At 44.9% G+C, this 18,643-nt stretch overlaps 1 protein-coding gene across 1 annotated transcript in view; it reads right to left on the reverse strand.

The window, feature by feature from the left end:
* Positions 1–18,643, reverse strand: part of CCDC198 (coiled-coil domain containing 198) — a 161,175-nt gene that overhangs the window by 35,238 nt on the left and 107,294 nt on the right. Inside the window, exon 4 of the mRNA XM_078662093.1 lies at positions 12,660–12,758. Coding sequence (XP_078518219.1) covers positions 12,660–12,758 — 99 coding nt within the window. The remainder of the gene's footprint in view (positions 1–12,659; positions 12,759–18,643) is intronic.

Here is an 18,643-nt window from a genome sequence, read left to right on the forward strand (position 1 = left end):
CATCTTTTACTTGCAAAATGTGTTTTCTTTTTCGCAAACTGTAAATCAAAGTCACAAACACATATTTTACGTACATACCCATTGTATAACTAAGATTTTTTTTAAAAGATGCAAAATACATACAACAATATTTATTAACTACTACTTCAACACCATTATCTATCATTTAACTTTTTAATACACCTACGCATTACGTGTGATTGTATTTCAGTATAATTGCAATTCCATAACTAGCACTAACAACATTGCCATTTTCAATGCCAACTGCTCAAACTTTAATATTGCGAAATCTGTTGCATTTCCAATGCTTGTTGGTTTTGGTGTATTTGCCTGAGCTTTTTCTTTTTTTGCTCTTGTGTGGCTGGGGTTGACTGCAGATTTCTTTTGCTTTCACTCGTGGATTTTTCAGAGAGTCTCAGTGGAGATCCAATCTTTGTTCTGGTGTTTCTTGGGGCCCAGTACCTCCTGACAGGTGATGTCACTGTTTCTTTGATCTTTTCCCACAAGTTTTCTATTGGGTCCCTGTTGTCCTCTAGTTCCAGCATGACTTGAACTTGTTACTGAGGGTGACTGATTATTCACTGTTTCTGTGCATCTTTGAGGAGGGTGGTGGTATAGCTCTGGTGTTGATTTGTCAGTTCCATCCATGCTTTCTTCAGCTTTAACTTTACTCAGGCCACGACTAAGTGATCGGCCTATGCCATGTTCACTCCTCTCATCACTCTCACATCCTGCAGGGACCACAGGAACTTCTTGGCAATGGCAATGCAGACATGGTTGATCTGATTCTCTGTTGAATGGTCTCATGACACCCACCTTGCCATGTGTATTATTTTGTGTGTGAATACACTACAGTACCGCCTATCACTAGACTGTTCAGGGTACGGAGATATGCAAGCCTTTCACCATTCTCATTTATGTCGCCAAGGTCATGGTTGCCCATGACTTCTTTGTACCCTGTGTTGTCACTTCCAATCTTGGCATTGAGGTCCCCCATCAGTATGGTGATGTCTCTCTCAAGGCATTTCTCTAGGATGGACTGGAGCCAGTTGTACATTTTTTCTTTTTCCTCTTCTTTACTGTCATTTGTAGGTACATTGAAACACCAAAACAGATGGCCAGGTAGATTGTTTGGAAAAACCTAATCAAGCACCACTTATCCAAAAAGATCTAAGCGGGCACACTTTTCATTGAGTACTTTTTACTTAGTTCATCATTTTCACAGAAACATTCATATATGTCCGAACATCGACACCTTTTCAGTAGCAACATTCACATAGAATACAATATTCACAACACAAATTTTACAAACAATATAAGTGAGACATATTTACAATTACACCATATATGAAACAAAAATATGAAAAAAACACAGACAGAAGATGCCTATACTCACTCAATGCTTGGGGCACCAGTCCTGATATAGAACAAACAAACAAGGGGCCGTTCAGTTTTTTGCTGGCCTGCTTGCTTGACTGTGCTTGAACCTTCTAAGTTCAAGGGTCAAATCTCAGGTAGACCTTATCTGAATTTACAGTCCTGATATGCCCTTCCTGAATCTCGTTCCAACACAGAGTCAACGCGTTTCAAACCCGAATGTTTTTTGGGGGGTTCTCCTCAGGACCTGGACTGGAAACTGTCCTTTACTGTGAAATATACAAATAAATACAAAATCGGTGTGAGAACAGCTGATCCCTTTTCCTATTTAACTGACATTACCCTTCCACCTCAACTTGAAGTACCTGAAATAGAGCCTTGGCGGAGCGACTGTCTTATCTCTCTCAGGGGCACTGTAATTCTGTAATTCTGTGGGTATACAAAGAGTGTATCAGAAATGCCCAGGGTCGCTACAATATTAATGAGAAACTCGGCCAACAACAAGCCATTGTAGAGGAGGAGCCAAGATGGCCGTCGGGACGGACGTGTAGGCGCCCGGCTCCGCGAGCCTTTCACTCCTGCATCGATATCCTGCCTCTTCTCCTGTGCCTGTGTTGCGGTGTAACAGAGATTGAAACGCGCTGATACCGCTCGCGTTCCTCCGAAGTCTCTGCCTGCTGGTATTACGGAGATCTGGACACGTCGACTGTCCTCCATGGTTGCCCCTGGACCCTCTGCCTGCCGCCGCCGCTGGGCGCTGCTTTACCGACGTCGGAGAGACGATCCGGGGAGGCGCTGATGTTTGCGGTGCTGCTGCCGGCTGCAGTGGGAGATGGTGTGTATCCTTCACGGGTGTGGCGGGTTTCCTCAGTGCTGTGAGGTGTACCGGCGAGGTGGGATCCCCCTCTCGTAATACCTCCCTTTGTTCTTCTGCTGACGGGCTGCGCTGCCTCCATTTTGGGACATCCTTGCTGCCTTGGGTCGCCCTCCTCGACTGAAGCACAATTCTGTGCTACAAGCCGTGCCTCTACCGGGGTCCGTGTCGCCCTCCCCTTTCCATTGTGGTTTCATCGGCGAGATGGGACTGGCGCTGGTTTTCCAGGACGGGGAGATGAATGCCTCCTTATCTCCCGGGGGTGCTATCCTGCCTATTCTTGAGAGAGGTGACGGCCCGACGGCACCTACCTACGTCGCGGACAGGTTGGAACCGCAGCGGGACCTGACTTACGGCGACATCCTGGCAGCGCTCGCCGGCTTAAGGGACACATGGTTGCGATGCACCCAGGCGCTGGGTTGGAAGATTGACGGCGCCATATCTGCCCCGAGGCGCCTGACGCACTCCGGCTCCCTGCTGCTTCCTATCACTCCTGGAATGGATATTATGTTTCCGCATGCGTGCTCGATGCAGCGGATGATTCCTGACAACAACGGATTGTATCTGTCGGTTGACGGAGCTGCTGTTACATTGTCTCCCCCCACTCCGAGAACTGTGACTTTGCCGCTGCTATCGTCCCCACTGCCTCGCTCACCGCCTTCCCGGCTGCTGACCCTCCTGGCCGCCTTTGCCTCTGACGGCTTTTTCCTAAGGTGGTGGAATGTTTTTCATCCTGTGCATGAGGGGACGATGGTCTTTTTGGACACTGGACTTATTGGTCAATGGAGACTTTCATTTCATCTTCTCCTGCTTCTTCTTGGTTGGGGGCGGCCATCTTGTCCCTTTGTTCTGCCTTCGATGAGCTCCCAGCGGTGGCCATGTTTGGTGGGCTTTCAACGTTCGGGCCAGGGCTGATGGTGTTCTTCTCACTGATTTTGTTTGTTCTACTGGCGATGATTCGGACTGGGACGCTTTCTGCTATGTTTGAATGCGCTGTTTTAACTGTTTCTTTTCCCCACTTCAGGTTGTAATTATCTGTCCTGTTGTTGATCCTTTTTGGTGGGGGGTAGGTTTTGTGCGGGCTGTGGAGTCTGGGTATAATTGGTTCTGGCCCTCCTCCGGGTTTCGGTGCTCTATGGGAGTTTTAGATTAGGATGTTCCTTTCTTACTCTCATAATTTAGGCGTTTTCCTAACTATTTCCTTTTTCTTTTTCTCTTCTTGTTCTATATTTCGGGTTTGCTGGGCGACAGACACACTGCTGGGGGGGGGTAGGCCGTAGCCTCCGCATGCGTGTAGGGTGGGGGGTGGGAGAGGCATCTTTAGTTTTCTGGTTTTAGTTTCTATGGTGCCTTGGTCTTTCTTCCTTTTGTCTTTTCCTCTTTCTTCTTTTGGTCCGTGTGTCGGACTACTGCGGGCGGGTGGCGGCGTACGTTGATTCGATTGCGGGTTCTGTTACCTTCGTTGCACATACTTTGGGCCGCCGTGCCGCCTGGGGAAACTTGACTTTTGGGCTGTTGAACTGTATGGTTGATTTGTCACTTAGGTGCTGTTATGCCTACACGGACTCTGCTTTCTTCATATATAATTTGTATTCTTGATCTGCAAGTGAAAAGTTGACCTTTATTGTGGCGACGAAAAATGTTTAAAATTAACCTTCATTGCTCCTTTGTCACAGTATCATGATGATCTAAGATGTGGTCTTCGATGCTCGCCTGTGATAATGATGTATTACTGTGGCGCTATATTGTATGCGCGGGTGCTTTCACAGTTTTTGTGGCCGGCCGGTTGGTTGTAGGCCCGTATTTTGTCTTTTTAATGCACAATAAAGGTTTTTATAAAAAAAAAAAAAAAAGCCATTGTACATAATAAAATGTCCTACCTCGCGGTAGAAGTGTCCTCGGATGATTACGGTTTTTTAATGATGCCTGGTGCTGTAAATAACTATTGAGCAATGGTTTACTTTCCTGTATGCGGTGTACATCTGATGCGAGGCTCTGCTGCAACACGGCTTGCACATACCTTGCAGATGGAAATGACTCGATCGAATCGTGGTTTTCAAGATGATGTTCATTCGTAATCCTGCCTGCCGGGTCTGTGAACGTGACATGAAGCACATATTTCAGGCGCTGAATCCACCAGCCGTTTTTACTCGTAACCTGAGTTTAAAGACTGTCACTTACGTCTGCTTAATGTTTGGCACTCAATGTAACTCTCCGCTCGCAGCTTCCGTGTTCGACGTCAGCGCACGGAACAGGGTGTATCCGTTTTTTGAAGGAGCCATTCCGACGTCATTACTCCCGGGCCACTTGGTCTTTGTAGTGCAAATGGTGCTTTCATCCTATTTGTTTTATTTCTTGCTGTATTCGAGGCACCCCAACCCTTTTTCTCCAAAGTTAAAAAAACATGGTGATTCAGCAGCAGGCTCCACAGTTATCTTAGATTACTCAGTTCCGACAGTTCATTCAATCCGTTGTTTGTTGTATTGAATTTCAGAATCAAGAAAGCTTCCCTCCGGGATAGTTGCAAATCGGGGTCTCCTCCAGATCCCGGTGCGATTTTAATTGCTGACAGGATGGTCCATTTAAACTCATTTGGGCCATGATTCTTTTCCAGAAAATGAGCCACTAGTGGGGCTGACAACACCTTGTTCTTCAACCTAGACCGGTGTTGGATAATCCTTTGTCGCGCTTCCTGTGTTGTTTTGCCAATGTAAATTGACTGGCACGGGCATATAATGGCATATATAACATATTTGGATTTGCAGTTTGTGAACAGATTGTGTCTCCAGAACGTTTTGCCATCACTAAACAGTGTGCCCTCTACGGTAGTGTCACATGCTGAGCAGGTTCCACACTTGTGGTGTCCTTTCACTGGGCCTGTCCCGAAGATTGTGCTCTGGATAGTTTTTTTGATCAGAGGACGTGTTGACATAATTTGTTGCCCAATGCTACGGTTCTTCTTTAGTGCAAACAGGGGTTTGCCCACCTGGGGGATGGCGTCCTCCACCAAATGCCAATGATTGCGAATGATTTTCTGCACAGATTGTGTGTGGGGTCCAAATGTGGAAACACACACCATCCGTTCCGTGGGCGGTTTGTATTTCTTTTGCAATAAGTGTTCTCTCGGTGTCCAACGTGCCCTTTTCATTGAGTGTTTGACCAAATTGCGTGGATACCCTCTTTCTTGTAGCTTTTGGCACAGTGCTTCGCCGGGTATCTGAAAATCTTCCACCCTTGAACAATTCCGTCTCACTCTAAGGAATTGTCCGTAGGGGAGGTTCTTTTTTAAATTTCTTGGATGGTAGCTGCGAAAGTGCAAAGCGTTGTTTTTATCCGTTTTCTTCAGGTACAACGAGGACATCAACCCCTCAGGGGTGGGTTTGATTTCAACATCCAGGAAGGAGAGAGATTTACAATCATACGTCAAGCTGAATTTAATATCAGGGCTGCGATTATTCAGCCGTTGATGGAATTCCTCCAAAGACGTAGATGATCCCTCCCAGATGCACCACAGGTCATCAATATACCTTAGCCACTGTTTTATGTGTTCATTATATGGGTTGTCATTGTATACGTACTTGTCTTCATATTGCGCCATGTACAGTATCGCCATTTCAGGCGCAAAAGGACAACCCATCGCGGTGCCTTTGATCTGTAGGAACAATTCGTCCTCAAATTGAAAAAAGTTTCTTTTTAACGCCAGTGCAGCCAGGTGTAGGATCAAATCCGTGGGCACTCGATGTGGGCGAGGTCTTCTTTCAAGAAATATCTCCATAGCTTCCAAACCATCTTGTTGAGGAATCTGTGTGTATAAGGACGTTACGTCCATTGTTACCAGTATCTGGGTTGTAGGATCAAATTGAAAACCCTCCACCTTATTTATAAATTCCATTGTGTCCCGTAGATGTGACGGAACCTCTGATACACATGGTTTTAAAAACCCATCTACGAATTTGGACACCGGTTCGAGGATTGAGTCACACCCGGAGACTATCGGTCGGCCGGGTGGGATTGAGGCATCCTTATGGACTTTTGGTAAAAAGTATAAGTGAGGAGTTCGGGGATGTTTTTTCACCAGATCCACAATCGATGACATTTCCTGTAGTATCTGGATGGTAGGGTCAGAGGAAATTGGTCGATACCATTCCAAATTTTTCACATGTCTAGTGCCTTCCATTTTGTATAGATCTTTCGACCAAAGGACCACCGCTCCCCCTTTATCTACAGGTCGAATAACCGCTTCTCGCTGGTTCCTCAGATTGTCAATGGCCTCCTTATGTTTTCGAGTGATGTTTGCTGGGATGAAGGTACGCTTTCTCTCGATTACATTGAGTGCTGAAAGTACCGCATGTTCGAAAGTTATTATTTCTTTAGGCATATTGTGGTTAGAAGGGCAGAACACGGACTTGTTTCTCAATCCTGACACTGGATAACATCCATGTTGATCCTCTTTTCCTTTATGTTGAAAGTCGCTGTGATGATTCTGTAACCGCGGGTTTCCCATCCAATCAGAGCACTGTTGGCTGCTGGCATTAGCATCAGTCATGACTATGTTCTTGCCTCATGCCCAGAATACAGCAGCATTCCTCCTGGAGCCAGTCTTTTTTGTCAGGACTGTGACCATCGGTTTCACTGATTCCAAGCAGGGCAGGGTTGTATTTTATTATCCCTGCTGCCACTTGGGCTGTCTTGCCTGTCTTGTACACGGTCCTCATGTTCCAAGTCCCGATGGTAATGGTGTTGGTTGAAAGTAGATGGATCAGCCTTCTGGCTTCTAGGGTTCTCTGGCTTTCACCACAAAGCGTCATAGCTCTCCATGAAGGCGATTCCTCTTTCCCCAAGACCACGATGTCTTTTGGTTGACGTTTCTGTAGCTAGGATTTTTTTTACCTGATAGCACAGCTAGCCTCATGCATAAACCTTTCTCAGCTGGGCTTGGTACCAACCATGGCAGAATTTTAAAGGAATTTACTGAAAAAAGTTAACTTTTCCTAAAATAAAACAGTTTTTTTAGAGTTGTATATAGCACGAACTAGACCTGAAGATATCAGATCACTTTATATGAGCACAGTTTTGTTACAGATGGACACATTTATTTGTGTTAGGTATGGGAGATTAAGTGCTTTGTCCAGAATCACAGGATGTTGAGAGTCGCTGTTGAGACTCTAACTCGGTTCCACAGCTTCGAGGTCAGCCACTCTAGCCATAAGGCTACATACTCTCTATAGTTAAAACCTCTTAAAACATAATCATAATCAGTAATTGCTCAGATACCTGCCAGTAATCTTCCTTTCACCCAGTCCACCTCTTTTCATGACTGAGTGAGAAGTCTAGTTCAAGGGAACCTGTCAACCATGCTTGCAGTGCGATAAATAGATATCATCCACACTATAATGGGAACCCTCCCCATATTACTTCCTGACACCACTGGAGGGCTGTGGATTATAGGGGGGGGCTGTGACGTGACTGAGTCCAACCTATTGCAATGAAGATAACCACCTAGAGTGAGCAGCTGCCCTGGATTTACTAGGATACTCCCAGTTTTTCATCATTTGACAAGCAAATTTCACTAGTCACCATGCATGTTGGTTTCAGTGAGGGTCAACTGAACACAGAGAAAGGCATGTTTTCATGGGTTCCAGTGCACAATTTGTTAGCAGTCCAAGCAGAAAGAACTTTGGATAATTAAAATAATACTGTGTGTAAATTTGCATTTAATTATCCTTACAGCTTCACTGTCTGTGTTTTCTGTGTTGGTGAGTTGTCAATTAAGTTGTTGCATGCCCCTAGTAGATGAAAATTTGTAGTCCTACTTCTATGTTTGCTGAATGACCCAGTTTTGGTTTTTTACGGTCTGTACATCCTGTCACCACCTTGTCCTTCTTCCTTGACATAGTCCTAGACCAGTGAGGGTTTCACAAGTAGTAATATAAACGACAAGCAAACTCAACAGAAAGCCCTAACAGCAGTGACAGCTTGCCAATGTGGGTGTCACGGAGAGGCCCCAGCACTTAAAAATAAGTGTTTATAAATCGATAATAAAAAATGGTACAAACACTCTGGATGATGGCTGCACTTATCCAGAGTCACTTTCAGTTTCCAATGTCCAGACTTTGATGTAATAAGCTAGTGTGCATGTGCAGCCATGCCATCTAAGAGTGCCTACATTTACTGAGCTGAGGCCTGTGAGGTCATCAGTCTGGCAAAGCCACAGCCTTAGGGCTAACCTCCAGTACTTGATGGCGTGGAAGACTTACACTCTGAATCTGCCACCTCGAAAGTCTTTAAGCATAGGATTAGCTAGTGCCTAGGACTCTAAGCTTGACGGGGGATTGGCTTGACTTATACTCTTTCAACGTGGATGGAACCAGCTAATCCTATGCTTGAAGACTTTGCTGTAAAAATGGTGAAAGGCATGGTCACGTTCCAGCTCAGCATGAATACAATGTGCTACTCCTGTGCTTAAAACCTCTGCTAGAAAAATAGACTTTTGAGTTCGGCAGGTTCAGAGTGTTGGTGGTGTCTTAGGGTACTCCATCTAAATGAGCTGCTCTCCACAGAGTACATTGTTTGACTTTATTAAGGGCCAGCAGCATTAAAAGCTTGGTTGCAAAAAGAAATTGCACACTGATGGACAGATTTACAAGATACTGATGCATCTCTGCAGAGATGCTTCAGTTTACCTGCGCCTGCATGCAAAACCCTTGCACCATCATGGATGCATCGTATTTACAATACGGCGCACCATGGCGCAAGGTTTGACAGGTGCGTCAGAAATTCCGATGCATCTGTTGGCGCAAAAGTCACGCATTGCTGGAGTTGTGTCTCAAGCACAACGCAACTCCAGCAATGCATGGTAGGCCTATTATTATTGTGCTGCGTCACTCCTTATTCCTGCTCCAAGCAGGCGTAAGGTTTTGATGCAGTAACGTCCTAGAAGTGGCGCAGTGAAATCTTGTAGATCTGTCTGCATCACTCCTACAAGGCTTTCCTGCGTGGGAACGCCCACCCAGATTACATTATACCTGATGCAGGTATAATGTGGCGCAGCGCTTTACAACGTGGCGCATCTCCTTAGATGCCTCACGTTGTAAATGGGCCACTACGTGGTGCATTATTTACGCTGCTACTGCGTCACAAAAAGTGACGCAACTGCAGCAAAAAAGAGACGCACAGGGCTTGTAAATCTGCCCCTGTATTTTTTGACCAGTCTTTGATTTTGTGGTCTGACCTATTTAATAATAAGCCACATCGCAAAATATCCAGTTGCAGGAAAACTGTAAGATTAATATTAATTAGTTTGCTACTTACGACCGCCTGTGACTACAAACATAGGGAAAGTGGTTTACAAGGAACAGTACTGTGTTTACGTTGCCAGGCTGGAAACCTTTTTTTTTAAAAATAATCAGACCATGTGCCTTTAAAGAAATCAGTGCCATATATATATATATTTTTTTTAAATAAAAGCTTCCTGTTTGAGAGTCTTCAGCCTGGCATCACAAGGGATCACTTTCTCTCTGTGTATCAGTTACTACCTCCTTTGAGGTGTCTGTAACGCATCAATGGTTTGCGACCCAATTGCAATCGCAAATGATTGATACATACAACACCGAATCACAATAAAGGGGCCGATTATGATGTCATGTGGAAAGCCTTCGAATGGCATTCGGATTTCCCTAGACCGTGTTGGAACCTATCCGCCTGACTTGGTCGGAAACAATTCCATCTGACCGATTAGAACTTTCACAGTCGGAAAGGAAACAGTTCGGACATTCCGAATTGGTTCCGCCCACATTCGGAGAATCTGAGTTGGTCGGAGCGGAATTGTACAGCTCTACAGAGGGCGTTTATGACGGACAGATTATGATGTCGGATTCGGACAGCCTTTCTTACTCGGTTTATCCGACAAGGAAAGGCTGTCGGAAACTTCTTTGGGGGCCCCTAGCAGGCCCCCCTTCATCGTGAGGTCTCTGGTTGGGGGACGTGGGGTACCCAAGGGACTTCATTAAAACCATGTACTATGTGGCAGGCACCATGCGGTTCCCGCAACAGGGTGAAAGGTTTTAAGCAGACACCCATTGTTCCCATAGATGCATGTATTGTCAGCCAGAACACAGGCTCCTACTGAAGTCAATGGGAGAGCTTCTGAATTGTGTTTGGAAGCATCATAATCGGTTGTGTGGAACCGCTGACCTCAAGTCGGTCGGAACCCATTCCCACAAGGAGTCGGGCAGAAAGGTTCCGCACAACATCGTAATCAGTCCCTAACAAGGAATGCTCCTTTCACACCTCTTCCTAACGGTGATTTGTTATGGGTTGGTAAACCCACCTTGCAAGTCGGAAATGCATCTTCAACTTCCAGAATGGGGTTTAAAGATGCCAACATTTTTTTACAGTCGCAAGTCTGTGATTTTATGAATCAGAGGGCTTTAAGCATTTGGCCCTTGGTACAATTTTCCTTACTCAATTTAAGAGAACGCTGAAGTAATTCCGTACAGGATCTGTGCTTTAGAAAAAATGCACTTCAATATAGTTAATATAATATAATCTTCCTTCAAATGTAATAGCAATATCGGCCATATGCAGACAAAACCATAAACTGGCACGTCTTGGATAACTCGTGGATATGTCGTCAGGGCATAGGGATATTCTTGGATGTTTCATGCTTAATATTTTATATTCAGTATATGTCAGTGCTATGACATAGTTGTCTGCACTTAATTAAAACATTCAGAAATGTCGATTTCTTTCAGTTGGGAGACTTTAATGTATTATTTCATGATAATTGTTGCCTGGTTTACAAGCCAAATCTTTTGATAGTTGGCTATTACTTTGGCTCTGAGAGCCACCCCAAACCCCTGGCTTGGCTTGGCTCAGCTCTCCCTAAGGCTGTCCATGTTCCCCCACGTATATAGTGGCTCCTACACCCTTGTTGAGCAGGGTGAAAATGCTCAAAGCTGAGTTGCCAAGCAAATCAGAATCTATCTCAAATATTTTTTAAGTGTTTCTTAAGAAATGCCTGTGTAACCTACTGCTTTTTTTGTGATGTTATTAAAACTGTGCCAGAAAATGCAACATTTTGGCACAATGGTATCTGTAGAAAATACCCTCAAGTACTCTTAGGACAGTCAAGCTTCCTCACTGCGCTTGCTCAGGCATATTTATGATTTCATTTATATTCCCACCACTTTCAAGTTTCTTGAGCTGCCACAGACAAACCTGTTCACAGAAACTCAACTAGAATCTACACCCAGCACTGTTGTGCGAAACGCATTTCACAACATACTCCCAATAGACAGGTTGGATAAAGGATGAGTGGTAGCTGCATCCCAACGGTCCATACAGGATCAGCGGCGTAGCATGGGTAGCCAGCGTCAGGGACAAGGCAAGTATCCTTCCACTTTTCTTTAAAACGTGTGCGCCCCTAAGAGTGCCCCTAAGAATTTTGGGGCATATCAGCAAGGGCTGGCGATATAATTATTGCTGCTTTAGCGTCCGTTTTCGGGTGATAAGCGGGGATAATCATATCGCGAAATCATCAAGAACACGCTAGCGCATGTTTCTTTGATGTAGAGCACGTTTTTTCACAGCCTCGCCTCGCAACGCTAATGAGATGCAAAGAAGGCCTGGCTGTGAAAACAACACATGAAAATATTGCGAAGGCAGCTTCACGATATTAACAAGGAGGTGCAGCGATTTAAAAAATTGCGCCACCTTGGCCTTAACACTGGAATTTAACGTCTGTTAAATTCCAGACTAAGGCATACTAATAATGGTAGGTGGATTATGCTTATACGACCACAGGGTGGTATCAGCAATGTTATCGCTGTTTTCCATGGAACATCGCTGAAACACCGCTATCGCTAAAATATTATCGCCATCGCGCTATGTATTGTCAATATAGCGTTATCATCGCAATAATTTTCAGCGATAGCAGGCGATAATATTTCTACCACTATGTGAGGCCAGCGATAATTATCGCTGGCCCTTGTTAATATGCCCCTTTGTGTGGGGGCAACTGCCTCTGTGGTCACATCCACGCTACCCCACTGTCCAGTACACACATCTGAGCTGCCTTTGAAGATATGCTTATAAGGACATGGTTGGACCAAGTGGTAATATTGGAACTTACTATTAATTCGTAGTTTGTGAATTACGAAAACATTGTAAACTTGCACAAATGTAAGAATACCCTTGTGAATCAGTCCCTTCTTGTTCAAAGGATGCTTCAACATTTTTCCTGCGATGGGCTTTTAGTGATAACTCTACGCGTCTATTCTAAAACTAAATAGAAAGACTTACATTGGTGTCAGTGAGCACATGGAAACAATCCCAACATGGAGCTGTACTATATCTGTTAAATAAATCAAGGGACGCAAATGATGTTATTTCCCAGCAATCAACTCACCTCTTGTCGCTTCTGGTTCAGTTCCAGCATTTGCATCTTGTGTAAGTGCTGTCGTCGCCTTGGCATGTGTTTAGCAGGTTGTGCGCTGCTGTCCAGCCCCTGAAACAGGAGAACACAAAGACAGTCAGCAGGAAAGTAAACTTTCTTGCTGAGATAACCTCTCAGGATGGCACGCATGATTAGGCATGAATAGAGAAGCTGTAGACCATTTGGAAAACAATGTTTGTTTTTGTGCCACATCATTACATAGCGATACTTTATATATGATGACAAAGGGAAAAAGAGTGAAAGAGGAAGGCTAGAAAACTGACAAAGAGAAGAAGCAAGAAAGGAAAAATAACCTGCCAGAGTGATATCATGAGAGATGAAGCATAGGGTTGTGGAAGAAAGAAGCATGTGTTGCTCTAAAATTCAGGCCGACTTGGCATTCTATGCTGGTACTGGGCATCCCCGGCATTCGACAGGTCAGGATAGACTTTGTACCCCTCCACTTCTTTTTAGTTTTTCATTTTTTTAAAATAATTATTATCATCATCATTGTTTTTATTATTTGTGCTATTATTGACAACAACAAAAACAATCATAATCATAATAATAATTGTTTTGTACTAATTAAGGATTGCCAACACTGTTCTACTAGACTCGTGAGCTTGAGCTTTATTAGAGATCCTTATGCAGTGCAGTTGTTTGTTAAAACACAATAAATTAATCAAAGAGCACATGAAAGGGCACGGTGGTGTATAGCCCTTGATTTATATTCATGGACAAAATACGAAGATAATTTTTTCCCGCTACAAAACAGAATTGGCTACTGCTGAAATAAATGGAGCACAATAGCACACTGGAATACTGCTGCTCAGCCTGGGTGTCTGTGTGAGAGAAAGTTGGTGAATGGAATGTTCATGTGTGTGAGAGTCAGTTGGTAATGGGCTGAGCAGCAGTGAGGCTGCTCCTGGTGGGGCTCTCTTTAAGATGTAACATCCATCTTCAATAAAACTACGTGAAACTACTTGGACTGGATCTACTTCATTACAACACATTTTGGCGACGATTTGAGAAGGAAGAACCTGTGTGTTTCACCTGATTGGACTGAAATTGTCAAGCTGGAAGTAACTGTATGGAAACTGAAGCAATTCAAGTGGATCTTGAAGAATCTGGCATCCATGAGCTCCACCAGTGACCACTCCATCGGTCGCCACAAACCCGTGAGTGCCAATTTATGTTGGACTTTCTCATTCCCTGCCTTGGAACTGCTTTCCCTTTTCACAACCCAAGTGTGCCAGGGCTTTGAGGTGTATGTGTCAGTTACATGTTATGGACTCATCCTGAACTGTGCCAATTCCTGCTTGGTTTTCTGCTTGTCATCTACCGTACAAGGCACCCTTGTACTTTTCTTGTGTTTGCCTGGCCAGCTTACATGATTCTTGTACTTTGTTTTGCTGGTAGTTATGGTGTGGGAGTGTGGGTTGTGTTGTGATAAGAAGGGAGATGGTGTGTTCCCGTTGTCTCTTCATACTTTCTTTATTTTTCTGCATTACTTTGCCACCTTTCATTTTTCATGCTACTTTTCAGAACTATGTCATGTTATTTATTTCTTGCATTTGTTCTGATACTGTTCTGATACCGTTCTGAGAGTTTTTGTATTCCCTTAAAGGAAGGAGATGTGTTATACTGCTGCTCAGCATGGGTGACTGTGTGAGAGAATGTTGGTGAATGGAATATTCATGTGTGTGACAGTCAGTTGTTGATGGGCTGAGCAGCAGTGAGGCTGCTCCTGGTGGGGATCTCATCTTGTAACATCCTACTTGAATAAAGATGCCTGAATAATCTACCTGGATGAACTACTTTTATTTACAACACACATCCTCACAATATGGAGTGTGGGGCTAAATAGTGCCACAAAGCAAATTAGCTCCAACCTGCCAGTACATGATCCATCCCATTTAGACCGCGACTCACAAGCGACTGTAGTGCTGCTGAAAGATTAGTAGGTTTGCTCCTATCCAGGCTATGCGATTCTTTGTGTTTCTGCTTTCATAGTTGCCAAAGCAAACTCCGGATCATTATCATTGACCGGAAGTCATGTGCCATGCCACATTGTGCTTTCCACGCTCCTAAGAGAGGCACAATTACAACAGTTATTGTCATCCATGCCACAGTTGTTCCCTGAGTAATTATCACCACTCTTTTGATGATGGCAAGGGCAGTCACATTTTCCATATGTGTGATGAGATTTTTCTAACAGATGCAGTAAAACATGTATCAATGGACTGTTTTGAGAGAAGATGTCTGAGTTCTGAACAGCTTTCTATACCACCACTTCACCACAGTGTTCTTTCCCTATTTCCAATGTCGGCATATGCAGATGCTGCAGAATCCCATTGGCTCAGTCCACCCTGACGGAATGGCTGTGAGGCGGCACAATTGAGACACAATTCTGGCCTAGACTGAGGCCTAGTCACCACAGCTTTTTCAATAAGCAATGCCCACCACACAGGGAAGAACTCGGCACAGCGATAATCACCTCTGGATAGGGTCCTCATAGCTGTTGCGCTGCCTCTGGCGGTCCAGGTGCCATAGTTAGTGTTCTGCTATTCAGTCTCTAATCAGCAAGCCAGACCGTTCTGGCATGCCATGCCTATATCAAAAATATGGTTCTCTTTTGAACTTTTAACGGATTGTTGTATTTTTCCTTCAACCAATGATTGGATCAGTCTTGGCCAGAAACTAAGTAACATCAAAACATTCAACAGCCATATAGTTGATGTTTAGCAAGGACATTGTTTAGTATCTTCCCATTATTCTCATTAGCCTCTGGTAAATTCAACCCTTTAATGTCTTCCTCCAATATATAAATTTCAAACAATAGTGTCATGTTACGATTATTAGTATGGTCATCATATCACAAGAAGAATTATGTAACAATTGTTCCCACTCATGTAGGAGACTCCCCTCTCTATCATCAAAATAAGGAAATATCACTATTGTGAGTCCCTTGGGGACTCATTCATTCTCTATGTATTATTTCAGAATGGTGGCATCCCACCAACGGGACAGTTCTTTTGTTTTTTAGATGGTTTAGTGTGATTCATTTTTGTTTCAGTGGGTGGGAACAATTGTTACATAAGTCTTCACACAGCAACATTGCACCAGCTTGCAAAGGCCAGATCTATTTGCTTTGCTTTGTGTGGTACTTTGACTCCTGTTTCCACTATAGTCTTTGGGCCGAATTTGTGACTACTTTGCTCTCGGTTTGTGGATAACTGTGAGTGAGCGCAGTGGCTCCCCTGCAGTGCGCACTTGTGCTGCGGGTGTAGAGTGACTTGTAGGACCCACATAATTCGACTAGGAATTGCGTGCCCCACAGCGTTGTCAAGGAGGGGCTGGGTTAAGCTCCAGATGGCTGACTCCATGATGAGAGCGCTTTGATTTTCCTGTGACTCGGATATGAGCTTGGAGCTTAGGGGATATTGAAGGATGGGCACGGTTAGGGTCATACGAGGTGCCCAACAGACAAAAATTGATCAATTTATGGCAATTGGACCGGGAGATGGCCCTCTGGCAGACCGCTGGGTGGAATCCATGAGCCACAAGGCCCCACGGGAGCACAGATTGAGGCTTCCAGTGTAGATGTGCAGGCTAAGATGAAATCTGTCTCTATGGATGTGAATTTGCATCGGTTTGACCTGTGAAAGGTGGCAGAGCATTCCTTGGCAACAGAACAGCAGGTACACATGCTCCAGGAGGAGGTGGTTGCCCTAAATACCACAGTTGCCACTCTCATTGTACAAACGCTAAAATTAGAAATGCATCTAGAAGACACAATGGGCAGATCATGATACTGCGACCTGCACTTTGTGGGATTCCTTGAGGGGGTGGAGGGGATGCCCCAGAACTTTTCCTTGAGCAATGGATTAATAAATTGCTGCCAGAAGCCAGCCTCTCCCGATCTTTGTTGTTGAACATGCCCAAAGGGCCACAATGCCGTCTCCACCACTCGGGAGGCTCCCGAGAACAATAATTGCCAGGATACTCAACGACAAAGACAGGAACGTTATCCTGCAGGTTGTTCACCAGGCAAGGGATCCTGTTTTTGAGGACCAAACTATTTAAAGTTTCACAGATTACATGCAACGAGTGCTGCACATAAGCACCCGTCATTTGGAGGTGTTAAACAAAAACTGAAGGCAATGGGCTCACTTCGATGCTTTTTTACCCTGTGAAGCTCTAAGTCCTACACAATGGATGATTCCATTTCTTCACAAAACCCAAGGAGGTATGGGATTGGCTGGAGATTCTTGGAGAGGGCCAACTGGAAACCCCCAAGCATGGTCACAGTGGCAACACTGGAATGGATTGGCAGGGAAGTAGCGCTTCAGGGGAAGGAAAGCGTTGCGTTTAATCACTCAAGTGATGGTGCGGCATGATGTTACACAGGATGTGGTGGGTCAGAGCGGGAAGTGACAAGAGTGCTGGTGGAGGCTGTCACATTGGAAAACTCGGGCGAGAGCTGATCCGAGGCAGTGGAGGACATGTTGGAGCTGGCAGCACTCACAATCCTGCTGGGACAAATATACATTTGCTGTGGGCAGTGCTTTGGCAGAGCTGAGTGCATCGACTGATCTCAGGGCAGTCTGCGAGGCTGCGCCCTGTGAACTTATGGAGGGTGCAGTGGATAATGTGGCCCAGAAGGGGTAAAGTACTGAGATGTATTGCTCTTAGTGAAATTCCTCAACTTAATAATTTGCCTTGTTTTATAAGCTGAGAAATTGGTGGCGCGGCGCAGTGAAGACGGGTGGGTGTCAGACTTCCTTGCCTCCCCCTTTGTTATCTGTTGTTTATTATTGTTGTGTGTGTGTGTGTGTGTGTGGGGAGGCCCTCGTTGTGCACAGTGTGAGGTGAAGTAACCAAGCGTGGAGTGTGAGGGGAGTGCTTCCTGTTGAGGGTAGTACGGGGCCAGAGTGTGCTTCAGACTGATGACTTGTGAGTTGACACCAGGGAAACAGCTCTCCACCAAAATACATGTTAAGTTGAGCTCTGGGAACAAATAGGGGCATTCACCAAGAAAAAGGGTGTTAGTTTGAAATTATTTTGTCTTGTGAGTGTTTTCCTAGGGGGTGGGAGTTTTGATTTTGGTTTCATGCAGCAGGTCAGAGGACTTAGTTCACACTATGGATTTATACTGAATACACAGCCCGCTTCGACTCCTTGAGTGCACGAGGGATCGGGTGGGCTCGGTTTGAAAAGAAGTGGAAAGAATAGCTAGAAGATTATGTCAGGACGTTTACATACAGTTACCTGGAATGTGCAAGGACTCAATTCATTTGTTAAGCTATGGAGAGTGAACGCTTATTTGTGTGGAATGGGAGTGCAAGTCGCCATGCTTTAGAAAACGCTCCTGTTGGAGGGGGAAACGCAGAAATTGCAGAAGAAATGGATAGGCAACTTTTCTCCTCTACTTATTCGAGTTATGCTAGGGGGTCCCCATCGGGATGGTGCTGCATGTCCCCATTTGACTCCAGAGTTTTAAGGCAGAAATTGAGGGGCACTTTGTACTGGGGTATGGCACACTAGATGGGGTGGAAATGTGTTTTCTCAACATATTTGTGCCCAATGTCAATGATCAATAGTTTTTTGGCATGATTGAGGGGGAACTGCTACCATATACCACTTATCTGGGCTAGGGGTTTTAACTGTGTACTGGACAGAGTGCTAGATCGGTACCCTCCCCAAGGTAGGAACTAAACCGCATATGACGGCCAAACTTACAGAGGTTATGGAGCGTGTGTGCTGCAGGAATATCTAGAATGGACGCCACCCTGGCAGGGTGTTTTCCTGTTTCACCCTGAGTCGTGGGGCACGCAGTAGATTAGATAGATTCCTCTTAGCCGATGAAAGTGTGCATCATGTACAGAGCGTCTGTTATGAGGTCCGGACCTACGGGAGTAGGAAGTGGCAGAGTAATGCAGACTGAAAAAGGTGAG

This window comes from Lissotriton helveticus, chromosome 9 (genome assembly GCF_964261635.1).
Source record: "Lissotriton helveticus chromosome 9, aLisHel1.1, whole genome shotgun sequence".
Lineage (NCBI taxonomy): Eukaryota > Metazoa > Chordata > Amphibia > Caudata > Salamandridae > Lissotriton > Lissotriton helveticus.